The following is a 27,501-nucleotide window of genomic DNA, read 5'->3' on the forward strand; positions in this document are numbered from 1 at the left end:
ATCCAACACACCTGACCTCCTGTGTCTGCCCTCTCCCCAAGTGGCCCCTGCTAGCTCTGTAGCCTTGGAGCAGAGTGTCTGGAGTGTTTGTGTGCAGAGGAGGGAAGGGGTGGGAGGCTCAGAGCCTGGACTGGTCAGGTGTGGACCCGGGGGCAAGGGGGCAAAGATGAGGAAGGGTCTACCTGAGGCTTTTGACACCAAGGACCCCTCTCTAGCACCAAGTTTCCAATACTTCCTCTTCCTCTGTCCCCCTCCCCTCACCCCCTCCCCCACCTGAAGAAAAAGATCCAGGACTGCAGAATCCAAACCACCAGCGGCCTGCAAGAAGAGTGGTGCTGGGCGGGAGACTCCAGAAACAAGAGGGAAAGAGTGTCGGGGTGCTACTACCCAGGCCTCTCTGAGATGGAGGTGGGGCAGAAGGAGGGGAGCAGCTTGGAGGGACCCTAACCCACCTCCCTTAAAGGGGATGCTCCAAAGACCACCGTAATTTCAAGGTAGAAGCCTTCTAGAAAGGCTGACTCACGCAGCCCTGCCCCCTGCTGTCAAGTCTCTGAGCTGTCATTTTTCTGAAACTTTCGGGGAGGAAGTAACCATCCCCAACATTCCACCCAGAAGCCCTGTGGCTGTAAACCTCTGTTCCCACAAGCCAGTTCCACCCACTGTGGAGTTAATAGTTAAGAAATTACGGTGCTCCAGGAAAACCCCAGACCCAGCCTAGACCTCCCCACACCCACTCCCTGGTCTCTAACCACGACAGCCCAGAAGAAACCCTGACTGCAGCTTCGCAAGTGTTTCAGACCAGAGAAAAATGCTCCCCCACCCCTCGCTCCCCACACCATGAGGCCCACCCCCAGCCCCTGAATCCAGTTTGGCAGGCTGCCTTCCCAAGGCTGGGGGACAGCTTTCACCCCTCCCTCCCTGGCTGGCCCCCCCAGCTGGTCAAGAATGGGGGTCAGGGCAGGGGAACTGATGCTCTGTGCTCCAAACAGCTCTGGGTCTTGGAAACGCCAAACCAGAAAGAACCAGGAGCCCAAGAGAGGTGGAATCTGCTCCCCAAAAGGAAAACAAAGGTGTCCCCCTCCATTCCACCTCCCCCCAAACCAGATACTTGTTACAAAAGTTGGGGGAGGAAGAAGAGAGGAGAGAGATGTCTCACCAGGCTCACCCCCAACCCCCTAGTCAGGAGCCAGGGAAGGGGTCCCTCCCTCCCCACCCACCCCAGATGCTTACACACTTTTCCTGAAGGAGGCAAAAGAAGTGTGAGAGAAGGCCAGGTCACCCGCAAGGGCCAGGGACTAGGAAGGGGAGACAAGGAGAGACAGAGAGAGACAGGGTGGGGGGGGCAGAGAGAGAGAGAGGTCCTGCCCGCGCTCAGAGAAGAGCTTCCTCGGGTGTCTGCAGGTGGAGTGGCCATGGCAGCACCAGGGCTGACCCCACCAGGAGGACACCCGGGGTGGGAGATATCATATCGACTGGACCAAGTTGGGGGGGAGAAGAAGGGGCTGAGAGGGGAGGGTGGGTCACATAAGTATGGTACAGGTAGAACAAGGTGTGAGTTAGGGGTTAGCATTGGTAACAGTCCGTTTACCTTTCTGCTCCACTTCTACTTTAAGCATCGGAAGAGAGAGAGAAAACAAATTGAAAAAAAAATGTGCAAGAAAAAAAGAGAAAAAAAAGAGATTAAATTGCTTTCGTTTCTTTTCTGCCAACATGCCCCTTTTTGCTTTCCTTCCTCACTCCTGTTTCCCCAACCCCGAAAGATAGTATTAGCTCAGCCCCCACCCCCAAGTCCCTTCCTCTGGGGTAGGGTGGGGGCGACAGGGTGTCAGGGAAGACAGTCACAGGGAGGGGGAGACACTGGAGGACAGAGACTTAGAGAGACATGGGGTGGGGGGTACAGGCAGGCAGGTGGATCAAGCCCTCCAATGGGACGGGCCTCCCTCAGTGCTGTGGGGGCCCAGGAAGGGGAACCCCCAGCTGGGGGTGGGGCTCTGGTTGGGGGTGGGGCACGAGGGGGGGAGTGGGAGATGGAGGCACCACTCAGATCCCTCCAGCCCTGCTGCCCTCATGCTAGAACCAGGGACTACAAGAGAGGGGGTTCAGTACCTCCCGTGGCCTGGGTACCCAGAGTCAAGAGCAGGGGCTGAACTCCTTCCCTTCCTGTGCTGGCCTTCCCCAAGTCCAGCTGAGTACCTCCCAAGCCTCCCAACCCAGAAAAAGCCAACACAAAGAGAGGGTAGCAGAGTGGGACACCGAATGGTGGAGAGGGGACAGGCACACCCCTCAGGGCCTCAGAGAGCCAGGGAGGGGGAAACAGAGGCAGTGGGGTAAGAGGCTGGGGTGGGTGGACGTCACAGACAGGGTGGGACAGTGGGTGGGGGCACATATACGCTCCCCTGGGGCAGGCCTGAGGCTCAGTTTCTCTATGTATCACCCCCCTGGGACCCAGGAGCTGGGAGCTCCACTGCCCACCGGTGGCACCTGGGGGAGGAAGGAGGCGCGGTTAGACTGTGCTCAGCTGCAAGGCAAATCCAGCATTAGTTGGGCCTGTCCAGTGTGTGGGGTTCCACACCCCTACTGCTTCTTTCCCATGGTGATCCCTGCACCCACCCCTGACACGCCTGCACCAGCACTGGGGTCACCCCAGCCTTTGAGGCCCAGGTAAGATGGCTGCCCAGGCCCCCCTCCTTCCAGGCCCCAGGCTCTGTTCCTTGTCCCTCAAGGAACCTCTCCCCAGGGCTCCCTTTCCTGCACTTCACTGGAAGCCGAAGCAGGGGGTTCCACAGGGGCAGTGTATGGCTCCTTCCCAGTGCCTCATCCAGGGCCTGGCACACAGGAGGTGCTCAGTGACATTTGGGGGACAAGTATGTGCCCGGCCTCCCTGTCCTCTGGTCTCACTTCCATCACCTTTGTAAAACAGCCCTCTTCTTTAGAATCAGAAGCTGGTTCTGCCCCCTGCTCTGCCTGTCCAGGGAACAAATGGCCTGCTGTACCCCCCACATTCACCAGAGAGAGAGAGAGAGAGAGAGAGAGAGAGTGTGTATCATGCCTCCCACAGGGCTCAGGCTAGCTCTCTCCCATCAGACTGGGGATCACCCACTCCTTGGGCTGACCTGCCCTCCATGCCCAAAGCCCTTTGGACTCTGTGGGTCATCCCCCCAGCCCACACTCTGGGGGCTGAGCTACAGGAGATCTTGAAGCCACTCTCTTTCCTGGGCATTCTGATGTTTTTCCTGCTGTTTTACCTGCCTGGTATCCACTTGCTTTGGATTCCACTTGGCCCAGGGGATTTTCCCCCTGCCCCTTATCTCAGAGCCTGCCTCATTGCTAAGGATCACTAAGAGTAGTCACAACAAAGCAATGGCACAAGTGTATGAAACCCTGCTAGGCACTCTGAGGGCAGCTTTTCCAGAACCCTGTCTACAGATGGGGCTCAGTGAAGCAACATGGCCAAGGCCACATCACTAGCAAAGAGGGGCACCATTTCCATCACACAAGAAGCTTACCCACATTCTCTCTACTCCTGGCAGCATCCCAGGGAAGGTGTTTGACTCCCTCCCCTGTCACGGACGAAGATACCAGCTGAGGTAGCCTGGAAGGGCCTTGTACCATTACTGAGCACATCTTGAACCAGCCTTGGGGCTGGGCGCTGGGGGGTGAAGATGATGCCTCTGCCCTGTGGAGTGCACACCAGTACCCTGCCACTGAGGGCAGGCTCTGTGGCTGACCCTGGGCCAGGGGCTTTGCACACATGAGCTCCTTGACTCTTGCCTCCTTCTATAGTAGTCTGAGAAACGAAGTCCTGTGCTCAACTTTCAGAGCCAGAAAATTCAAGAGCCCGGGCTGAGCCTGGAACCCAGTCTGATTTTCCCGTTGTGCTATGCTGCCATGCTCCCGCCCTCCTTCCCTGCTGCCCCAGCGGCGGGAGTGGGCAGTGTCCCCAGTGCTGTGGGGGAGGCTTCAAGGATCATTTGGGTGTTCCCCTCAGGCAGTGGCTGGAGCCTCCTTAGGTGGCTGAAAGGAAAGGGGGAGGAGTAAAAGAAGAAAGTTATAGAAGTACATAAGCAATCCATTTCCTAGCGAAGTCACCACCTGCAAGGAGAAATCAAAGGTTGTGGGGCAGGGAGGGGAAGGTTGGGGTGGAAGGGGAGAGGAGGGAGATTCACAGGGCCTCCTGCTCCCCCACCCCTGCCTCCCCACATTCAAACACCCCGGTGGCCCTGCCTCCTCCCACCTCTTCCCAGAGGCCCTACCTCTGGTTGGCTAGATGAAGCTGGGGGCCAGGGATATGGAAATGGATGATGGGGAGAAGGGAGGGGAAAGTGAAGTTAGAGAAGAAGGGTGATATTAAGGGAAGGGTATTGAGGAGGAGAGACCTTGGCCAGATGCAAGAAAGTTGGGCACCTGGCTCCCCAAATCATCTTCCTCTGACTTCCTGGGGCCACCTCCAGTTCAAGATGGTGGCACTTCCTTTGCATATAGGAAATGCTATTATGGTAACAGGCAAACGAGTCAGGGAGTATGAATCTGTGGGATGTGCCTCTAGTCCTACACACCAGATCTGCCACCAAGTCTCAGAGAGTGGCCAGCCTCTCTATGGATATGGAATCCACTTTCCAGGGCTGAGAGGGGACAGGCATGGGGGCATGTGAAGGGTGAGGAGACAAGGGAAAGGAAAGGAAGTTGAGAGAAAAGGCAGGAAGAGTGAGAAAGAAGAGCAAGCATGTAAGGGGGCAGTCAGGGAGAAAAAGGGTATCAGAAGAGGATGAAGGTAGAGGGATTAGTGGACAGTAGAGTCAAGGTCTAGGGAGAGGATAAGAGTGTGGTCTTGAAAGTGTAAAGGAGCCAGGGGCATGTGAAGAAGCAGGGTGAGAAGGCCAGGTAACAAGAGTTGGGAAAGGTACCCTGTAGAAGGGAACAGTCTGTAAGGGTTGGGGGTGAGGTGGGGTGGAGTGTGGACAAAGGTGTCAGGGAGAAGAGAATGTGAGGAAGGGAGTAGCCCAGGCTATTGCCCTGTGGGCCTGTGAGTGTGTGCATGGGGGGTGGGTTCAAGGTGTCTCCTCCTCACATCTGGGAGGGGGAAGGGCCCGCATCTGCACGAGGAACAAGATGACTCACTGTAGGGGACACAGTCGTACTGCACCTCCAGGTACTTGTAGGTCCCAGGACAGGGGTCAGGAAAGGCATCGGATCCGGCCACCACCACGCACTGGGTGCGGTTGTTACACCTGCAGAGGAGAGACAGGAAGCTGGGAAAAGATAGGCCTAGAATGGGGCGGGGGTGGCCTCCAGGGTCAGGAGAGGAATGGACAGTCCCAAATTGGAAGGGCCAGGGGGCATTTCATGGGTGTTATTTTCTGTTTCCTGTCCATTTTCTCTTTCCCACCAGACAGGGATCTTCTGTGCTCAGCCCCAGTACAGCAGCAAGCTTAGGTCTAGGACATAGGCCCCATAAACAGTGCTTCCCTTGCCACCCTTCATCACCTTTACCTTATTTGAATGAACCGGCGGTACCTTTACATCCTTGCTGTTTTTCTGAAATTAATTGTAAGACCCCTTCTTTGTTCAAAGAGGAAGATATGCGAATCCACTCATGGGAGGCACACATGCTATTAATGAAATGCCCACACTGTCCGTTCCGTCTGTGTCCAACTCAGGGTGTCCCATGGATACATCCTGCCCTTTGGACAGCACTGCCGTGAGGATCCACAGCCAGGTGGGAACAGAGCTTTCACCTCATGGTGAAGCAATTTCAGTTCCCCATAGGGAATTCCCCCGAATCCCCCGCCAACTCCTCAGGAGGCTGGCTTCTATGTAATCGGAGGTCTACTTAACAAGAAGATGATTCTCTGCTGTCTGTCAGGGGCTCTGTTCCTGGCATGGGCCAGCTCTTGACCAGAAAGGACAGTGACTAGACCATGGGCATGTAAGAAGTGGTTGAGGGACTTCCCAACAAGCATGGGGCAGAAGGGGGTCCTTTATCTGTCTCCTCAGTCCCACCTTTAACCAGCAAGTGCTCAACACTGAGGTGGCCACCTGGAAAAGGGTTAAGGGTCTACCAGAGAGAGAGAGAGAGAGAAAGCTGTGGGTGAGGGGCTAATGGGCAAAGAAGAATCTACCCACCTCACCCTCTTCCTTAAAAATACAGCACTGGCTTCAGGAGGCTCAGCAGTTAGCCATGACCCAGCAATTCCATCTTTAGTACATTCCCAAAAGAACTGAAATTTGGTGCTCAAATTTTTACATGAAATATTCACAGCAGCGTCATTCACACATCACCAAAAGGTGGAAACCACGCAAGTGTCCTACTGGTGGACAAATGGATACACAAAATGTGGTCCACCCAGATGATGGATATTTATTCTTCAGTTATAAAAAAAAGTGAGGCCCTGACACACACTACAGCATGGTTGAACCTTGAAAACATGACGGTGAGAGAAGCCAGACATAAAAGGCCACGTTTCATGATTCCATTTATATGAAAGGTCCAGAACAGACAAATCCAGACATAGAAAGCACACTGGTGATTGCCAGGTTGGTGGAAGTGACAGCTAATGGAAACTGGGTTTCAGTTGGGCTGATGGAATGATCTGGAATTAGATAGGGATGGTGGTTATATGACATTGTGAATGTGCAAAATGCCACTAAATGTAAAATGGTAAATTTTATTTCAATATACAGAAAAAAAGGAAACTGCTGACCTTCCAGCTGGAGACTACATTTCTCACCCTCCCTGTGACCAAGTTCTGGTCAGGGACGTGGGAGCAGGCATGCCGTGGCCTTTAAAGGGCTGCTCTCAAGGAGGGAAATGGGTGCTGAGGGTCTTCTTAACTCCTGTCTTGTTTAGGTTGCTGTATTTATTCTGGGGCAGTGGAGTTGTATGAAGAAACTTTAGGCTCAAGACAGTGGAGCAGAGGCTGCCTCAAGCTCCCTTGGCCCTAGTAACCGCATTACTCAGCGTCTCCCTATAAGAATCCATGATCGTCAAAACTGGGCTAATTGCTGTACTAAGTGTTGGGGAGACCGTGGGGGAACATCACAGACTTGGAAGCCAGTGCTGAATGAGTGAAGTGGCAGGAGAAAGGAGGAAAGGGGTTTCCCAAGACGGGGCAGAGCTTGACAAAGGCTGGGAGCCTGGACTGCTGCTGCCCACGTAGGGGTATCAAGAGACAGGAAAGGAGGAAGAGGTGGCCCCAGTCCAGCTCACCCCTTTGAGCTATTGTCTGGAGGTTCTTGGTGCCCAGCCCAGCGAAGCATTCTAGAATTCTCTGCTGGTATTCAAAGAGCTGCAGAGTCAGCCCCAGTCCTCCTTCCCTTTTCACAGTCTTGGGTCCTGGCTTCATTCACCCTGCGCTCTCTCTGGCACTCGGCAACAGTTCAGTGCGTACCTGCTCTTTATCTGTGTGTGGACACAGAGGTGACAGACAAAACTCCCTGCCCCTCATGGGGTGGCCTGGTGAGAGAAAACTGAAAATAAACATGATGAAGAGGGAAAAAATATCTGACAGAAGTATGGATGGAAGTCAGGGCTAGGAGAAAGATACAGCAGGGAAGGGATGAGGAAGTGGGGGATGTGGTTTTAGAGAAGGTGGCTGGGCAAGCTTTGCTGAGAGAATAGTTAGGTAAAAAAAATCCCTGAGTGAGGGGAGGAAGGAGTCATGTAGGGACAGGGAATAGTATCTCAGGCAGGGGGAATAGCCAATGTAAAGGTTGGAGGAAACCCGAGTAGGGAGATCCCTGATGTGTGTAAGGAGGAGGTAGGATGGCTGGAACTGAGAGAGAGAATGAATAGAAGAGGTGAGAGCTGAGAAAGGATGAGGTAGAGCACGCAAGGCCTTGGGGAAGACTTGGGCGTTTAGCTCTGAGTGAAGTGGGAACCAAAGAAGGGTTCTGAGCAGAAGGCAATGCCTGGACTCAGGGGATCCTAGTTGCCCTCTTGTGGCTGTGGGAGGAACAGACTGTATCAGGCAAGAAGGGGCAAAGAGCAAAGGTTTGGTGGTGAAGTAGTGGTCAAATGGCTATCATTTAAATGAAGAACTGACCAGCTCTTAAGTGGGCGTGAGAGACTGCATCTTTGCGCACCACATGCCTCACTCTGGCATAAATACTCCCTCACACACAAACTCCAACACAATATAGACAGACACATGCTAAGAAACAATCTTGCACACTCAAGCATATGCTCATACTGTTATACTCACACGTGCATACACTTCTGTAGTTTGTGTTTAGATGTTATCGCCTCATGGAAAACTGACTCGATTTCTCAAGTTTGGGTGAAAGAGCTCCTGTGACACCTTCGTCCTGGCCTGACATTTCTTTCATTTGCAAACTCTCACAGCCCCCTGCTAATCTTGGAATGAGCATCTGGAGGCTCATGCGTGTATGCAAGTATGTGGGGAGGCAGGGCAGGGCACAGGCAGGTCAGGGAGGAGGCTGGGCAGGGGACTGGCTCAGTCTTGTTTGCTGTTTGCACAGAGAAATGTGTATTGAATGCATAGAAGGAAGATTTCAGGTGAGTGGGGTGTGCTAGTCGGGGGTAGATGGAGGACGGGAACTTTATTCAGGGACCCCAGGAACCACCACTGCCCACCTTCCTGGGAGCCTGGCAGAGCACAGCCCCTCACCTCTGTGACATGATCTTGAAGGCGTCTGGCAGGTAGCACTGCACGTTCTCCATCTGAAATGGGTCAGCATCGCAGATCTTGTCATCTGTGCGCCCATAGTTGGCGTTCTCTACCATGATGACATCACTGCCTGGGCACCGCAGCTCAATGGGGTAACCTTCGCATGCCAGCTCCCGGCGCATCAGCCCAAATGGGAGCCCGGCACGGCTCAGGCCTGCTGCAAGAGGAAGAGGACATCACGCCAGGCCTAGGGAGGGAAGACCCTGCTGAAGAGGTGGCACCTCTAGTCTCAGTTTATATATCCATAAAATGGGCTTCTCAGTTACCCACCTAGGTAATTAACATAGTCCAGAGTCAGGCCTTTGCTCCCTTGGGAATTGACCTCCCAGCTCTTGAAGTGTCCTGCCTAGGATCCTGGGCCATGCCGGCTAGTCTGTGCTAACAATTATGGTCCGAAAGGTGTCCCCCCTCCTCTAGAAATCCATATGCTGAAGTTTTAATGCCCAGTATCTTAGCATGGGACTGAATTTGGAGACAAGGTCTTTATAGAGATAATCAAGTTAAAAGGGGGTCATCAGAGAGAGCCCAAAGGCAACACGACTAGTGTCCTTATAAAGCGGGGAAATTTGGAATGATATTGCAGAGGGAAGATGACATTAAGACACAGAGAGAAGAGAGTCATCTAAAAGCCAAGGAGAGAGGCCTGGAATAGTACATTCCCTTTTGGCCCTTCTGTGGGCTAGGTCTCCCAGGCTGTGGCACTTTGTTACAGCAAACCTAGCAACTAGTACATAATGTGATTTTGGGTTTTGTGCTAACAGTTTTGGCTCATGTGTTCTCAGCTGACCTCTGGAGGGGCTAGAGACTCGGCTCTGAAGCCAGCCATGTGGGTGATCAAGCAAGCCTACATAACCGAGACCCAGTAAAGACTCTGGACACCCAGGCTCAAGGGAAGTTTCCCAAATTGGCAGTACTCCAGGCACGCTGTTATATACCACTGCCAGGAGGGTGACACTGCTTGTGTGACTCTGCCCAGGGGGAGCAACTGTAAGCTCTGTGCATGGATTTTCCTGGACACCACCCCCATGTACCTCTACTCTTGGTTGATTTTAAACCATGTCTATTCACTACAGTAAACTGTAACTGTGAATATTACAGCTTTCCTGAATTCTGTGAATCCTTCCAGTGAATCTTCAAATCTAAGTAGACTGCGGGGCCCCAAACTTGCAATTGTTATCAGAAAGGAGGGTGATCTAAGCACTTCCCAAACTTCACGCCTTCCCATGCAAGGAGCAGAGATGGTATGTGAGGGAATGCCCTTATATTCCTGGAAGAAACTACACAGTCTGGCTTTGCCACTTTCCAGGTGACAGGACAGGTGTGTGCTCCAAACCAGGGCTTCCCACAGTGTGGCCCAGGGACCAGCCAAATCATCATCATCTGGTGGCTGATTCAGAATGCAGACTCTGGGACCAGGTCTCCTGAATCAGAAATTCAGGGATATGGCAGGATCTCTGACTCTATATGCCTACTCAAGGATGTTGATGCCTGCTCAAATTTGAAGACATATTGCTGTAGCCTCTTCAAGTCTCAGTTTCCTAATCTGTCAAATGAGCACCACATCCCAGGGTCACACTGCCAGAGCTAGAGAATGTTCTGGAAGGAAATGCACACATGATGAGGGCGCCGCAGGGAGGGGCCTCCTAGTTGTCACCTGGAAAACCTTCCAGGGCCATATTGATAATGAAAAAACATCAACTGAGCAGGGCCACTTCCAGGTGGGCTCTAAAAGCTGGACTCAGGAGCCAGGGGTTTAAATCCCAGCCTGGTCACTCCCTGGCTTATGAACTTGTCCAGTCACTGGCCACCTTTGTGCCCTGTTTCCTTCCCTATGGAGTTGACAACTTCCACCTAATAGAGGTGTTGTGAGGATGTACTTGCTGGTACATAGTGAGATGACAGAGTGCGAATTACTGTTGTCATCAAGAGTAGTAAGGCAGCCAGTCTCTGCAGGACAGAGCAGGCTCCACACGATGCATGCCTGCCAGGGAAGCCACCTTCTTGGACCCTGTTCCCAGCCCAGCCTTGCTGGTGCTAGAAGTAAGAGGGGATGCAGGTGGTCCATAGGCTCCACCTGTAAGTGAAGAGAGGGCACCAGGGCATGATGGCAGCGCCATCTCATCTCTTCAGTGCTGGCTGTGGGAGCCGAAGAAGGATGGCAGCTAGGCCCCTGGGGTTTTTTGGGGTGAGTCGAGTCTCACTTGGGGGAAAGTTTTACATGTGTTCCTCTAGCACCATCTGCTTCCATGGCTAATTTTAGCCCTTCTCGGGCTGGGAGGGAAGGCTGGGGGTGGAGGGCTGGCTCAGATGGGTCTGGGGGTGGAAGCGGCCCCTCCCGGCCCAGCTGGGGCTGTGGGGCACAACCTGGATAGGCAGAGAAATTGGGTGTCAGATGACCGGAGCAGTGCCAAGACCTCGTGGCCTGGCTGAACAATGTCCCCTCCCTCTGCGTGACTTTCCAGACAGAAGTCTATATGAGAGTTCTAGGGAGCAGGGTCCCCTGCCAGCACCCTCCAGACAGGACTAGGGGGTGAGGGGCAAGGCCTCTAGCCCCTTCTCTCTGCCTCCCTCCCTGCTTTGCCCTTGCACCCGCCTGGGCCCACCATGGGGACCGTAATTGAGTAATCATCGAGGGTGGGCGGGCAGGCTCGGGGCACTAATTGTGGCGTGCACAGGATCCCAGGGCCAGCATAGGGCCGAGCTGGGTAATTAGTTGTTTTTAAATAAACGTCAGCGGGCATGCTTTAATTAAGCCTTCTTCCCAGTGAGAGCCTCGGAGATGTAATCACAGAGAGATATTCACAGAAGACAGAAGAACACTGGCTTATCAGGATGGCCTCTCCTGGTCCCATGGGCCCACAGCCCAAGTCCCAGGCTCTGGGACCCCTGGGTGGGGCTGGGGGTGTGATCACTAATCCTTCCTCTGGTCCAGTTCCACTGAAGTCCAGGGTGTGGTAGGGACCATAGTTCTTTAACAAGTGCTAGGGAGATAAGTCAACTTTTTGTTTGCCCTCCTGGCAGGGTTTAGCAGCACCTACCTTGGGTGGCTGAGGTGACCAAGACAGCAGTGATACAGAGACTCCAGAGTGCAGCGGCCAGGCGGGCCATGGTGGCAGCTGGGGGTGTTCACGGGGCTCTCAGTGGCCTGTGCAGGGGGTCTTGCCCCGCATCACCAGGTGGGCACCACGGCCTGACCCACCAGCCTGGGGAGAACAGGGTCAGTGAAAACAGTGCAGGGGCCGACCCCCTAGGGCCCAGGAGGAGGAGCATTTGGGCTGGTCCCCTCTCTTCCTTCAGGCTGCAGACTGAGAGGGGCCCACGCCCAGCATTTCCCTCTCCAGTTGTCTGTGGCAGGAGCCAACCCTTGGGCAAGAAGATGACCCCAAGGCCTCTGGCACACACTGTACACCCCTCAGTACCACCCCAGCAGAAAGACCCACCCATTTGGGCACGCAGACCAAAGAGAACCTCCTAGAAGCACCCTCTATGGTCTCAAAGTCCCCATTAGGTGGCAGGGACAGCTCAGCAGGATATCAAGGCTACAGGGACCCTCTGTCACAGGGGAGAAGGGTGCTCTAGATGCCTCTTTGCCATCCCCAAATCCCAATCTTTGCCCATTTGTGCCCATCAAGGAGGAGGCTAGGGCATGAATGGTGTCCCGGGTGGTGGACCCAGGCATCCTGGCTTGCAACCTCCAGGGCTTGGGCAGGAATCCAGGCCCCACCCCCGGCCCCCTGCTTCCTGTCTCTCCCGCTCTGGTAGCTAATTAGAATCCAGCAGGCTGGCGCCACAGCTCAGGGACCAGGGACAACTGAGTCCCCTCTTTCCCCTCTGGAGGACCCTGGGGTAAGCTGGAGACAGGCAGGCGGAGTGAGAGGGGGTTGCTACCCCCTGGAGGCCATGGGAAGATGGAGTAATGTGTACCCCCTCCCCTCCCGCAATCCTCCCTACCCCTGCCTGCCTGTCCCGGAACACAGAGGTTCCTCTGGTACGCTGACTGTGGCACAGCACAGCTCTGACCCATTTCCTCCTCCTCACAGATGCTCCTTCTCCCTTCTTGCTGCCTCAGTCTCCCCTGGATACTCCAGAGGTTGCAAGCCTAGATCTCCACTCTTGGTCCTTTACTGTATCTAAACCCAGGTTCTCCAAGGTGCTGGCTGGAGGCACTAGCCTGGTTAGGAACTTTCTAGAAATGTACATTCTCTGTGACAGGCCACACCCTATGTTTTAACTGCTCTCCAGTACGTGAATTCCCTCCTGCTGTCCCTCAGTCTATCCCATGGTCTCAGCACCAATGACTAATCAATAATTCCCAAATCCCTTGTATCTAGCCTACAATCTCTCATCAGAGCACTGATGACTGTCACCTCAAATGCTACCTTAAGGACCTGGGTGATTGAGCCCTCTGACCCTGTACATGCTCTGGCCTCCTGCTACTGCTCAACCACACTAGGTTCTGCAGCAGGGCCTTTGCACTTTCCTCAGCCAGACCTTCTGCCCCCATTATTCCCATGGCCACTCCCTGCATTCCTTTAGGCCCTTGTTCAATGGAAGCACAGTTGATCCTTGAACATCACATGGGTGGGGTGTGGTGGTGGTAGCGGTGTTTACAAGTGCCCACCCATTAACCCCCAAGTCAGAAATCCAAGTATGACTTTGATTCCCCAAAAACGTTGCTACCAACAGCTTGCTGTTGACCAGAAGCCTTACCGATAACATTTACAGTGAATGAACGTATATTTTGCATGTCGTGTAATATATACCGTATTCTTACAATAAAGTTGGAGAAAAGAAAATGCTAATGAGAAAGTCACAGGAGAAAATACATTTATGTATTGATTTTTAAAAATCTGCATAAAAGTGTCCCTGTACAGTTCAGACCAATGTTGTTCAAGGGTCAACAATGTTCATCTCCTGTTTGGAATGGCCCCCACATGAGGCAAGGATCATTAGATTGTTTTGCTCCTGCAGTTCTAGAATATAGAGCAATGAAAATTTGTTGATAGAATGTCAGACTCCAAATCAAGGAATCTGCCTCAGTTCCTCAATACTCGCCCCTCTGTCCCCTTCATAAATTCCATTCAGCAATCCTGTGGGTTCTGCCTCCCAAGTGTCTTGCCAACCTGCCTCTAGTGCCACCATCTAGGACCAAGCCACCACCCTGCAGCATCTACATGCTGTCTCCTCTCCTCCCAGTCTCCTCTTACTCCAGCCTCCCTGCCTCCACTCAGTGCTAAGGGATCATTCAGTGACAGATGTCAGAGTATTAAGTGTCCCCTCTGCTCTCACCGAGGTCTTCATTCCTTACCAGGGCTTAGAGCCTCCTCCAGCCCCAGAAGCTTTGCTTGGGCTATTTCCCTGGCCTAGAATGCTCTCCCAGGGTCCTCACACAACTGCTGTAGTTTCTCAAATCAGGGCTCAACTCCAAGGTCAGAGTGACCTATCCCAAGCACCCCAAACGAAAAAACTCCTGCCTACCACTCTCACTCACCATCCTTTTGCTCTGTTAAGTCACATCTTTCCATTGCACCTGAAATTAACTGTTTCTGTTAGCAGGTCTGTTGTTGGTCTTCCCCAAGACAGCATGAGCACCTTGAAGGTAGGAACTCAGCACATGTTCCCAAGAAATAAAGATCAAGGGGCAGGCTCATGGGGCAAGACTCATCCTAACACCATCTCCCAGGCTCAGTCCCGTTCCTATGAAACGGGAATAGGGTTTCACAGTGTACTCTGTATATCTGCTGCCCCTCCCCATCTCCAACATCTAGGAACTCTTCCTGAGGCCACCTCAGTGCACAGCCCCACCCAGATATGACTGACCTATGGCACTTTGATTCATTTCAAAGCATTTTATGATTTTACATTGTGGGGAGGGGGCATATTCCTCACCACCTCATTCTCCCCTACCTCATCCCCCAGTGATGGGAGGCACCAAGCCCATGCAGATAAGACATCCTCCTGGCTTTCTCTGAGAGGGAAGCAGGGAGCAGAGGGCAGTCGTTCCCCAGTGGGTCTGGCTCCTCACTCTGCTGTCGATCTGCTGTGTGAGCTTGAGTCAGTCCTTTCCCCTCACCAGCCCCAGTTCCTCAGCCACAAGAATCTGTGGGGTTCTGGCAAGGATAACAGTCTATGTGCACAGTAAGCCAGCCAGGACCCTGTAACCTCTATCTTAGGGGTCTGCACCCTGAGATTCTGGGACTCCAAGTGGAGTCACTCTGCTTCTTCCCATCCACACTGTCCTCTCAGGGTTGCCAATCAGGCTTGTGGCTTTAAAAACCATCTATACAGTGATAGAGGCCACACCTGGGCTCCTGCCCTGCACTCTCGTCACCTTCCACACCTCCATCAGCCTGACCAGACCAAAACAAAGCCCCCTCATCAGTTCATGCTCCCACCATCCTCCCAGATCCCTGGGGCCAAAACCCCAGCAGTCAAACAGTTGGTTTCTCTTTCCCTTATTCCACATCCAGAAGTCCTGGGTCTTTTCCACCAAAACACCCCAGCTGCCATCATCCTCCGAAGTTGCCGCCCTCTTTGTGGGGACTACCATCTCCCCCAGCCAGCTCTGACCAACTGCCCTCCAGCCCTCTAGCCCCACAGCCCAGACTCCCCCGGCAACCAGAGGGACCTTTGAATTTTTTCAATTATGGTAGAATATACTTAAGAGTCATTTTCACCACTTTAATTGTATAATTCAGTGACGTTATTTATAGCCTCAATGCTGTACCACCATAATGTTTTTTCTAAAACTCTTTTATCGCCCCAAACAGAAACTCTATTAAGCAAAAACTCCCCATATCTTCTCCCTAAAGCCTTGGTAACCACTCATCTCTAAGGATCTGCCTGTTCTGGGCATTTTACAAAGGGAATCTCACAATCTGTGGGCTTCTGTGCCTGCCTTCTTTCACTCAACATGTTTGCAAGGTTTATTCATGTTGTCCTATGTGTCAGTGCCCTTTTGTATCGCTTTGTGACAGACACGTCATTAGGCAGTTTCATAGTTGTGAGAACTTACAGAGTGTGATTACACAAACCTAGGGGGCAGAGCCTACTGCACCCGAGTCAGAGGGCACAGCCTTACTGGGACCTCTGCCATCTATCCCGCCCCTTGTTAACCAGACAATATTAAGCAACATGTGATCATACAATACTCTTCCTTGTGGCTAACCTTGCACTGTGTAGATGGACCACGACTTGCAGAATCATCCCTTCATTACTGATGAACACTTGGATTGTTACCATACAGGGGTCTTTTGAAGGACACTCTGCCCTCTGTTTAGCCCTCTGCAAGGGCTCCAGAGTACAACCCCAAGCACGGAGCACAGCCCCAAAGCACGCTGGCGGCTACCTGCTCTCACCCACCCCCTTCCAGCCATGCCTTCCCACCAGTCCACCTCCCCTGGGTCCCATTTCTGTGTCCCTTACTCTCAGTGGGGATGCAGGTGGACCACCCCGTGCTGTAGCACCTTGCAGCTGACACCCCGTAACCTCCCGTGAGTCTGTTTTCTTCTTGGTAAAAAAATGGAGAGCCCTCAAAGGGGAGTTGTGCAACAGGATGAGTCCATACATATGAAATGCACGGGGGCAGTGCCTGGCGTGTGGTGAGTGGATGCGATCGTCACTGTCCCAATGACTTCACTCGTCCATTTGCAGATTTCCTCTATGTCCCCAGGAGAGTGGAGGCTCCCAAGGTCATCTCCTGGCATCTAAGCACACGGTAGGTCCTCAAACAGCTATTTCCTGAATGAACAAAGGGTGAGTGACTAAGGATGGCGCTGAGGGCTGGCCCAACCCTCACAGGTAGGTACCACTACCTCGGGTGCAGAAAGCCAACTGCTCTGAAGCCCCCTCTCCAGAGGAACTCCAGGCATCCCCAGGAACAAACCCCATTTTGTCTTTCTTTCTGGCCTGTGTGCCCATCCTGCCTGGTGAGCTGAACATGGTTCCCCCAAGGCAGGAGGCCAGGTCAGATGGGACAAGTAGGAGGCACCTGGGCCTGGCCGTCCCAGAGTCCTTGGGAGGGTGTTTTGGATTGCATTGTGTTTCCCTCCCTCAAAAAAACAGAAAAGGTATGTTGGAGTCCTATCCCCCAGCACCTCGGAACGGGACCTCATTTGCAGACAGGGATTTTAAAAGTAATAAAGTTAAGATGAGGTCATTAGGGTGGGCCCCAGCCAATGTGCCTGGTGTCCTTATAGAAAGGGACCATCTGAACACAGAAACGGGCACAGGAAGAATGTCACATGAAGATGAAGGCAGAGATCACTGTGATATGTGTACAAGCCAAGGAACACCTAAAGACTCGGAAAACCCCAGACGCCAGGGGAGAGGCCTGGAACACATTCTTCCTCGGAGCCCTCAGAAGGAACCAAACCTGTCCCTGATCTGGGGCCAGCAGCTGATACCTCCTTGCCCTCTCTAAAGATGGCACACGCATACCTCATTTAATCCTCAGAACAACTTAGAAGGGGGGGGGTACAAACCCATATTTTACAATGAGGAAAGTGAGGTTCCAGGGATACCCAGGTGGTTAAGAGAGCTTTGAACTCCAGAGGCTTGACCCCCGCCCCCCAGGTTGGGCACAGGGAGCTGGGGAGACCTGGAGGGGGCAGAGATAGAACTCTCCTCCCAGCCCTCATGGCATCTGTGTGACCAAGAGTCTTGGATATGCCCAAAGGTTCTGTACCCACAGGACTAGGTGAGCCCACACCTGCCTCTGTCCCAGCATGAGCCTGAGTGGACCTGGGTGGGTACCCTAACTTAAACCCATGGGAACAGGGCTTGCTGCCTTCACACTAAGGTGGGGGCTGGCCCCCACATTGCCCACTGGCCCACCTGCCTCTGTGTTTGCATCTGAACCCATGTCAATCTCAAGTTAAGGGTGGGGCAGGGGGGTGGTGCCTGGGTGCACGTGATGTGGCCTAGGCTCTGTCCTCAGATGCCCTGAGATGGGGCAGGGGAGGGTGACAGGAGGAGAGCCGGCTGCTGGAGGAGAGGGGGCGCCTCTAGTCTGCCCTAGAGTGTGGTTGCCAAGGCAACCCTCTGCTTGAGTGGGTAGGAATCTGAATGCCTGGCAGGGGGCACTGAGGGGGGGCAGCGCAGGGAGGGATGGGGGGGTGTCAGTGCCCCCTCAAGGACCTGTCTTTCATACTGGACTCTCCTGCCTATTGCCCATTCCCCAGCAGACAGACTCTTCCCCAAATCTAACAGCCAGAGCTGAGCAGGTACAGCTCCTCCAGGAAGCCCTCAGGCAATAGAGTGGGGGAATAGAGAACTGGCTCCTGGGCTGAATCAGCTAATGTGGCCTTAGGTTGGGCCCTTGGCCTCTCTGACCCATTTCCCCATCCCTACTCTGGGATTGGAGTTCTAGCGTCAGAGATGGAGCAAGCCCCAAAGCCCCCAGCACATAGCCCTCCTCTGGGAGTGGGTCTGTCTTCCCAGCATGGTCTTCTCCGGCACTCAGGCGCTATAGATTCTGGACTCCAGTCCTCTCACCTTCACATCCAACCTCAGCAGCTGCTACAACTCCTCCTAGTGACTCCTCTTACCTCTCCCTGCTCCTCCTGCCATCTTCCCCTGGACCAGTACTGAGGGCACCTAGATGCCAGTCCATTCCCTCCACCACAGCCAGAGCGCGCCAGTGAGCCCCAGGGTCAGGGTGCCTCCTCCAGCCCAGAGAACCCTCCAAGGCTCCCACTCACTAGGTCAAAAACCCAAGTCCCCCTTGGTCCTCAGGCTCAGGCTCTGACTTATTCCCTCTCAGCCCTCCCCCTCTTTTTTTTTTTTTTAAGATTTATTTATTTATACAAGACCTGGGGGTACAGGCCAGATGTGCAGGAGAGTGAGATGATTCACCAGAGACAGAGTGGGGAACAGAACAGGAGGAGTCACTGAAATATACTGCTGAGGGAGCAGCGGGCAAGACAGGAGAGGTCTACGGCGCTGTGTGGGTATCTCCCCAGCCTGCCGGGTTTGAACCTGCACTGCAGAGGCTGTGGACAGCTTCAAACCGCTGCACTCAACTGCCTGCACCACCAGGGAGACTCTCCCACTTTCTTGAAGGGAAAACCAGGCATAGTCCCACCTTTGCAAGGGCTGTTCTTCCCTCCTCTCAGATCTGCAAGGCTGCTCCCTTGCCTCCCCCAGGTCTTTACTCCAACATGGCCTGCTCAGGGAGGCCCTGCTGGCCCTAGCACTCCTGTGCCCTGCTCTGGCTTTATTTCTCCACAATGCTCGCTGCCAGCATTATGTGCACCATACAGGCACACCTCACTTCACACAGCCTGTAAGACTTGCTGAAGGCTTGGGTGGTCAGCGGTTTTTTAAGCCTTTTTTTTTTCTTTTTTCCTTTATTGAGATTACTTTGATTTATAATACTGCATATGATTTAGGGGAATGGGCTCATACCACCCCCACCATCTAAGCATCCACAGTCCTTTACAATAGACCCTTGTGTCCCCTCTGGTCCATGTTCCTGTCCCCACCTACCCGCCTCCTCTAGTAGCCTCGATTCTGTAGTCATGCTTCTAGGGTTTATTTTGGTTTAGTTTTGTCAGTTCCTCTGTGTGTGTTTTCACTTATTTGTTTGCTTTTTCTATATTCCACATGATTGAAATCATTCGATATTTGTCTTCTGACTTCACTTAATATAACCTCCTCCAGTTCAAACAATATTTTAAAACTAAGGCGTGAACATTGTATTTTTTAAGACATAGCACTCTTGCACACTTAACAGACTATAGTATCAACGTAACTTTTATATACACTAGGAAACAAGAAAATGCATGGGGATAGTCACTTTATTGTGGTGGTCTGGAATCCAACCCACAGCATCTCTGAGCTGTGCCTGCATTATATGTTCATTATCTCTCTCCCACTAGATGTTGGTGCCACAGGGTGGGGTTTGGCTGTCTTGTAAGTTTTAAAGTTACAATTCATTCTGGTTGCCTATTGTAAGGGGGTGGGAGCTGTTCAAAGCATTCTCTTCTCCCATGCTTCCTCCCTGATCTTCCATTCCTGCCCCATCTAATATCCACTGCACAACCAGAGTGATCTTTGTAAAATGAAAACCATTCACATCCCTCCTTGCCTACAACTCTCCATGGCTTCCTATCGCCTCAGATGCCCTAACATAGCATCTTAGGCTCTGGTCTCCTGTGACCTTGTCCTTACTTTCTCTGCTTTAGCGTTCCAAGGTGCCTATTCTCCCTTTCCCTCTGCTCTCCCCTCTGCCCTCCCCTCCAACCCCCCAACACTACCAGGTCTATGGCCCCTGCCTCCTAGCTTTCTCTTTCCCAACACATTTCTTGCCCCTAATAGGATCTGTGCTTTGTGGTTGTACATCTTTCTTTCTCATTAGCTCAGAACTCTGCAGGAAAGTTCCACTGCAGGTCAGCCTGGCTTTCTGTTGCATACCCAGCCCTGGGCACAGAGTTGATACTTGTTAATTTACTTAATGAAGGAAGATGAAATAGACTGAACCAGAGAAAAGAGCTTCACTTCAGTGGCTGTTTCCCAGGTTCCCACTGGGTCACAAATGCTTTGCAAGAAAACTATCCAGAGGGGAGAGAAGGCATGGAGGGGTATGTGTGAGTACAAATATAGACGGAGTGCCTGGGAAATGCCTAGCTGGAAGGTCTCAAGTTGGTGGGCCATCTAGGTCCCTGTGAAAGAGTATCCAGATAGCAGGAATAGCACGTGCAAAGGTCCTGTGGTAGAGGGCTGTACTGGAGTGTGGCTGCAGCCCAGGAAGCAAGGGAGGTAGTTGCAGGCAGCACATGCAGGCCTTGTAGGCTAAGGGGAGAATTTGTGTTTTTTTCTCCTAGTGAAATAGGAGCCATGGAGGTTTGAGCAGAGAGATGGGACCTTCTCTGGGGTCTACCTGGCTGAAAAACCAGAAACCTGCAGTTTCTTCCACTGTCCCTTTCCTCTACCTTTCAGTTGATCATCTACCAAGTCATGGTAACTTGGTTTGAAAACCCAGCCCTGATCCATCTCCCATGCTTTAAGGGCTCCACCAGAGCCCTCAGCTCAGTGGCTACTGCCTCCCCCAGGCTCCTGGTCTCCTTCCTGCCCTCTTAAGTTTCCTCCTGCACAGCAGCCAGAGGAAATTCATGCTAAACATCCTGGCCCTATCTTGTGGGTCCTGGCTTCTCCATGGGCCTTTCTAGCCCTACAGACAAACAGAAACAAACTAAACGGGTGGGGTGGCACAGAGACTGCAGGGAAGGGAGCAGATTTCCAGCAAGGCAAGAGGGCAGAGACCCTGGGCACAACACTTGGATCTGAAGTCCGAATGTCCTCGCTGTGCATCCTGACGCCCTGGCCTGCCATTACTCCTCTGCATTACTACTCATTCTGTCCTTCCCTGGGTTGGGGCTGGGCGCTTGTGGGATTTAGACAGAACTCAACTATTATTCACATCTTTTTTAGAGCAACTACTGTGTGCCAGGTACTGATCTAGGTATTGGAGAGATGGTACAGATGAGTCAGGCACAAACTGCACTAAAAAGTGACGTCTGGGGTACTGGGGGGGTGGCTATGCATGCATGAGGGTATGGTGGGTTTGCAATTTTAAACAGGACCACTGAGAAAAGCCAGACACTTCAATAAAAGCCTGTGAGACCCAGGGTGGAGCCATGCAGTTGCCTAGGGCAAAGAGTGGTTCGTGGGTACAGTCTATGAAAGGCCAGGGGCTGTCCTGAGCCGGCACCTTTGAGGGTCCCTGAGGAAGGCAGGGTGATCTGTGGGAGCAAGCCTGGGGGAGCTGGAGGAGGTAAGGTCAGGGACTCTCACACACTTAGTGCACAGGCATTCCACAGGGGCTGCCCCTCTGTGGAGGTGGCTAACCTCCACCTGGGGCCACCAAGGGTGGCCCACCCACCACCTGTCTTTATACAGTGGACTAAGAAGGGTTTTTCCACTTTCAAAGGGCTGGGAAGAGGTAGAAGAAGAATGTGCAATAGAGCCGTGTACAAAAGTCTCCAGGACCTACTCTCTGCCTCTGTGCAGAGAGTGCTCCCCCCGCCCCCCCATCAGAGCTGTGGTTTTGAACAGTAGGGCGATATGGTCTTTCCTCAGGTCATATGGCAATGTCTGAGATATTTTTGGTGTCACAACTTAGGGGACAGGAAGATCTACTGATATCTAGGGGGGTGGAGGTTAGGGATGCTGCTAAACATCTTACGATGCTCAGGTCGCCTCCCCTCAGAGTGATGCAGCCAGATGTCAGGGTACCACCATTGGGAGAGCCAGCCTGGACAGCTTGCCTGCCTGCATCGCCTCTTGCTGGTATCCACTGGCTTCTGCCTATTTCTAACTTTTTGGGTATTTTTAGCTTCTGAGGGAGGGGCACTAGCTATTTTTAGCCTTGGGATATATTTATTAAAATTTTTAACTTCCCCAAATTTTGGTGTTGGCAGGGGTAGAGAACGTAGGGGGTTTCTGCTTGGTTAGTTTCCCAAGTCCAAAGCAGATGATAATAGGGGCGAGGGCCCCATGACATGAGAGAGAGGCTGGGGAAAGAGTTGCTCAGGCCTTGACCCTGGCAGAGGAAGGAAGACTCCAGGCTCTAAACCCTACAGTGCCCATGGCCCATGCATGAGAATCCCCTGCCCACACAGGCACACCCGTGAGCACTGTGAGATCACCCCCGAGAATTGGCACAGGTGTGCATGTGTGACAGGGGTGGAGCTGGCCTGGCCCTGGAGGTGGCACAAAGGAACTGGCTGAATAGGAGCCCTCATTGTGCACAGCTGGGGAACCTACCCAGGGTCTCTGGTCCTTTGAAATGCACCCTTTCCCTCAGGTAAGATTTCATGAACATACACTAGGGTCAGGTATGAGTATAGGCACCTGGCATCGGAAAGCAAACCAAGTGACACATCCCCTGAGCACTTGGCGCCTGGTTGGGGGACACAGAGATAAACAATCAAGCTCAATAAATCAGGAAATTACAGACTGTGAAAAGCCATCCATGCTAGGGAAAGTTAGGAGGTGGGTGGGAGGCTGCAATTTTAATCAGGCTACATGGGGTAAAGGTTATTGGGAAGGTAAGAACTGAAGCTGGTGAGGGAGCAAAAGCTATGCAGATGTCTTGGTGAGGGCCCCAGGAAGAAGCAGTCACTGCAAAGGTCCTGGGATAGAATCCTGCTTAGCAGGTTGGAGGAGCAATGAGGAAAGTGGGGGCCAAGGAGAAGAGGTAATAGGGAAGACAGATCTCCAGGAAGCCACATGCTTGAGACTGAGGTAGTGCTAGATACAGGAGCTTAGCTAGCTTTCTGAATCTGGATTGTCCTATGCAGGTGGGACCCTGGCTGCTCTGGATGGGGTGACATGAGCTTTCTCCCCAACTTCTATGATATGATACAAGCCCCTTGACCGAAATTGCTCATATATTGTTAGACTTTGACCTCCACAGGGACAGGACTGAGCCACTGACCCGACTGTGTCCTCAGCATGGCATGTGGTCAAGAAGACGCTTGCTACATATTCACAGGTTGCACGAAATGGTGCCCCCAGCCTGGTTCTATAGATACCCAAGTTCATACTTGGGCATATGCTCACAGGTGTGCACAAGACTCAGACAGTGCTCATACATGGGACCGCCCCCCCCCCCTCACAAGGCCACACCCTCTGTCAAACATAAACACCAGCACATCGGGGACCATACACAAAATCAGCCAGTTAGACATAGGGCTGTACGCAGTTTTGTCCAGTTCACCATCCAAATCACACACAGGTAAGGTACACAGAGATGTGGAGACACCAATGTCTGATTGAGGAAGGAATGGAATCTGAGGACAGCCAGCCCTCCCACTGTGCCTCTGTTCAGCGTAGGTCCCTCCCAATCTGATGCCGCAGACTTCCTCTTTCATGAGGGTGGTCAAGGCTTGGCTAGGACCTTGGTCATCTCCATGGTCACTGCAGTCAGGCCCTCGTTCCACACCCAGGGAACACCCATCCTGGGAGCCCCTCCTCTTGCTTCCCTGGAGGGGGACAGGAGGAGGGAAGTGTCTGGCATCTGGAAATCCGATCCTTGAGAGGAGCCCACACAGAAACCAGAGCCTTCAGTGTCCTTGGCCACACGTCTGGCTGGAGATGTAGGAGGGACAAAGACTATGAGCTGGTGGCCAGCGAGGGGAAGGTGGGATCCTGCTCCTTTAGTGCCCTTTAGGGGCATCCACTCTGGGGCCAAGCAGCACTGCCTCTTAGAACTTCCCCTCACTCCCCAGATGCCTGTGCTAGGACCAAAGTGCTGCACACTCTTTAGCCAGACTGGGGGTGCAGGAAAGATGCAAATGCAGGACACTGGCTGCCTGCAGCCCACACACAGGTGGAGCCTCCCCAGCCAGGAACCCACACAGCCAGATGCAAACAGACTGGGGCAGCCAGGGGCTAGCTTGCTCCTCCCCCAAGTGCCCTCAGGAGAAGGGGCCCCCCAGGGAAGGCTGGGAATAGAAGCCAGGCTTTGAGTCTCCGGTCTTCCACCTCCTCCCTGCAGGCCCCACAGCCCAGGTGTTCTAGCCCCCAGCTCCCCATCCTCTCCGGTATCCACCCCCAAAGGCAGGCATCAGCATGGGTGATCATGCTTTCCATGAGCTCCCCTTGAGTCAGGGTTGGGATAAGCACCCTGTGGAAGAGAGTGTGGAGGGAAGGCCTACCAGAGCATCTGAGGGCAGGAGAGACAAACATGGGGGGGGCTGAGGCCTGGCGGGAGGTGATGGAGTGAGAAGAGCAAGAAGGTGGGCATGCCTGCAGGAGGGTGCGTGCACACGTATGTAGCTTGGTGCACGGGTGTGATCCGCCAACCAGGGATTGAATTAGTTTCCTTTTCCGCTTTCCAGATGATTTTTCATCTCTGTAATTAATGGGCAAGTCAGTTCTGAACGGCATGGCAGGCAAATTGCTAGTTAGGAAAATCACGGATAATTTTCTCGATATGATAATGAAGGTTGTATTCCTTCTCTTATTCTCCCTGTTTTCATCCTACTTTTAAGTAATAAATGGGGCATTAGTGGGATGGGAGGGAGGAGGAAGAAGTCATCAGCCCCCACAGCTGGGGACTTGACCCAAGCCCACTTGAAGCCCTCGCCCTCTGGCCAAGGGGCAGGTTGAGGATGAGAGATGGAACCCTTCCATGGGGCACCTCAAAAACCCAATAATGAACTCATGGCGCCAGAACCAGGACAGCAGTTGCAGGGGCAGGAAATCCCCAGGGTGTTAGCTGGGGTGACAGAGAAATGCTCAGGTAACAGGCCCAAACCAGCACTCAGGGTGATGGAAAGAAGAGTAGAGACCAAACGTCTCTTCTCAAGCAGTGTGGAGGTCAACAGAGCAAATACCCACCCTCAGCTGTCCCCCACACTTGACCCCACAGTATTCAAGCCCCTCTTAGTAGTGACTCCTGTAGCAGCTAAAAGAACAGGGCAAGCAGACAGGGAGAGAATGAGAGAACGAGGCAGAGAGGTGACCAGCCATCTTGGCAGCCATTTTGAACCCCTCCCCCTGCTCCCCCAGGGACACCACATGTTTGGATGTGGGTAGACAAACCCTGGCTCTGGGTCCTGCAGAAGCCAGGAGGACTTACCTCCAGACTGGGATGGATGGACAACCACAGCAGCTGCCAAGAATGGAGAGGGGAAGCGGGGAGGGGTTGCAGGACAGGGAGGGGGGCGGTGGGAGGCCAAGGTGGGTACCATGAGGTGCTGGCAGGGCTGGGGCTGGGTGCTGCCCTTGACTGGAAGTGTAGACAGGGATGTGCATGGGGGATGTGGCCAGCAGGGTGCTGTTATCAGATGGGTTCCCGGGGAAGCAGTGGAGCAATGCCTGTAGGGGCATTATCTGGCCACAGCTGAAGCACACGCAGCACTCTCCCCACCGCTCCCCATTCAGGCTCCGACTAGTCCCTGGTCCGAGGAACTCAGATGCAAGGATGACAACTGAAATCTCACAGCTCTACCCCAAGAACACCTAGGGGAGGGGGCGGGCTCTAGCCCTCAAAGCCGGAATCCAGGTGAGCAACCGGACCGCTTTCCCGTGATGAACCGGGCACCACGTAGAGAAGATACTGTCCAGCTGAACCCCTCCAGACAGCGGCGCCCCGGGTACAGCAGCCGATCCGACACCCAGACAGACCCCTCCCCATCCCCCGCGCCTTTGACTCGTAGAGAAAAACAACCCTCAGCTCAGACCCTGCGGTGCCAGCCCCAGACGCGGCTCCTCCCGGGGCCGGAACCCGCGCGCAGCGCGCACACGCACCCTCTCGGCTCACACCCAGACACCTACACAAACAGGGCGCCAAGCACCCGCGCGCACACGCACCGGGACACGCAGGCACCGCCGCGCCGCTTCCCCACAAAGGCTGGCGCGCGCTCGGGCACACGCAGCCACGCGCGGGCACACTCGTGGTCCCCTCCCCCGCCGGGCACCCCGCGGAGGCCCATCCGCACCCCCGCACTCCCGGTACTCTGTGGGGCAGCCCCTCCCGGTTCACTCGCTGCGGGGGCGGGGGGTGAGGTGCTGGCTGCCCCGACGCCCCTCCAGCTCAGGTGCGGTGGCCCCGCGGTTCCAGCATCCCCTCCCCATTCGCGGCCTGGACAGGCCTCGGTCTCATCCTTCTCACACCCCCATCCCTCGACCTCTCGGCCCGCACACCTGTCCCAGGTGCGGCGTCCCCCTCGCTCGGGGCCCGCAGACACTCACCTGTCCAGCGCCGCTCTGGGATCGGCCCTGCGTGTCTCTCCTGCGGCTCCACGAACCCGGGCCCCCCGCCCGGCACATCTCCCGGAACCCGGGCGGGAGGAAAACGGGTGAGGGGCGGCGGGCGAGGGTGGCCTCCGTGTCCCCTCCTCACCCCAGCCCAGCACCGCCGCCAACAACCAAAATTAAAAAAAAACCAAAACAATAAAGAAACCCAAAAAACGGATTACACAGATCCAAAGGCGGCCCCCTCGCGGCGACAGAGGCTCGGGGCTGGGGGCCAGTGGGTCCGCGCCCCTCCCGGGGAGGGAGGCGGCGGGGCGGCGGGGCGGGGGCGGCGTCAGAGCTCCGGGGGCTGGGGCGAGGCGGAGCCCCCGAGGCGGCGCCAGCAGCCGCCCGCATGTCCCCCGCAGCTCCGCGGCCCCGACGGAGGCGGCACGTGTGCGCCCAGGCGACTTCCCAGCCCCCTCCGACGGCGGCAGTGGCAGCCGAGGGGTTAACGGGGAAGCCGGGGCGCCCCTGCAGCCCCCGCCGCCCAGCGGCGCCGCTCCGGGGCCCGCGCTGCCCCATCCGCCGGGGCCTCCTCGGCAGACGGCGGGGCGGGGGCGCCGCAACGCCGGCAGCTCCCGCGCCGACGGCTCCCGCTCCCCGCAGTGGCCGCGGGGGGCTCGGGGTGGGGGCGGGCGGCGCGAAGTTTGGGGGGGGCGCGGCTGGAGGCGGGCGCGGCGGCGTCGCGCCCCCGGGGCGGCGGGAGGAGGGGGCGCCGGGCCGGCCCGTGGGCACCGCAGGACGCGCGGACCGAGCCGGCGCCGGGCACCAGCAATGACAAGCCGCCTGCTCGCCCCTCTCCCCGGCGCTCTCACTCCGGGAGGGGGGCGGCGGGCGCGCGCAAAACCCGGCCCGGAGCCGCCGCCGGGGACAGGCTGCAGCAACCTGCCGGGCGCACTGGGGGGCGGCCCTAAAGCCCGGACTGGATTTTCCTTCCTTCCCTTTGCCTTCGCGAACTCCTCAGGAAAAGATGGGAGAGGAAAAGCAACCTACTGGATCCCACCGTTGAAGCGGGATATGGGGGGAGGGGAGGTGGGCGCAAGGAAGACCCGGAGCGGAATTTACG

At 54.5% G+C, this 27,501-nt stretch overlaps 1 protein-coding gene across 4 annotated transcripts in view; it reads right to left on the reverse strand.

The window, feature by feature from the left end:
• Positions 1-26,896, reverse strand: part of ADGRL1 (adhesion G protein-coupled receptor L1) — a 42,485-nt gene extending 15,589 nt beyond the window's left edge. For 3 of the 4 annotated variants that reach the window (XM_054693325.1, XM_054693324.1, XM_037505995.2), the window contains exons 1-4: positions 26,391-26,896; positions 11,726-11,890; positions 8,628-8,844; positions 5,119-5,228 (exon numbers count right to left, since the gene is read on the reverse strand). In XM_054693325.1, the coding sequence (XP_054549300.1) occupies positions 5,119-5,228; positions 8,628-8,844; positions 11,726-11,795 (397 nt within the window). In that variant the 5' untranslated portion in view covers positions 11,796-11,890; positions 26,391-26,896. The remainder of the gene's footprint in view (positions 1-5,118; positions 5,229-8,627; positions 8,845-11,725; positions 11,891-26,390) is intronic. The other variant, XM_054693323.1, reaches the window with a different exon arrangement.
• Positions 26,897-27,501: the final 605 nt, after the last annotated feature.

Source organism: Talpa occidentalis, unplaced genomic scaffold (genome assembly GCF_014898055.3).
Source record: "Talpa occidentalis isolate TD23 unplaced genomic scaffold, MPIMG_talOcc4v2.1 talOcc4.12, whole genome shotgun sequence".
Lineage (NCBI taxonomy): Eukaryota > Metazoa > Chordata > Mammalia > Eulipotyphla > Talpidae > Talpa > Talpa occidentalis.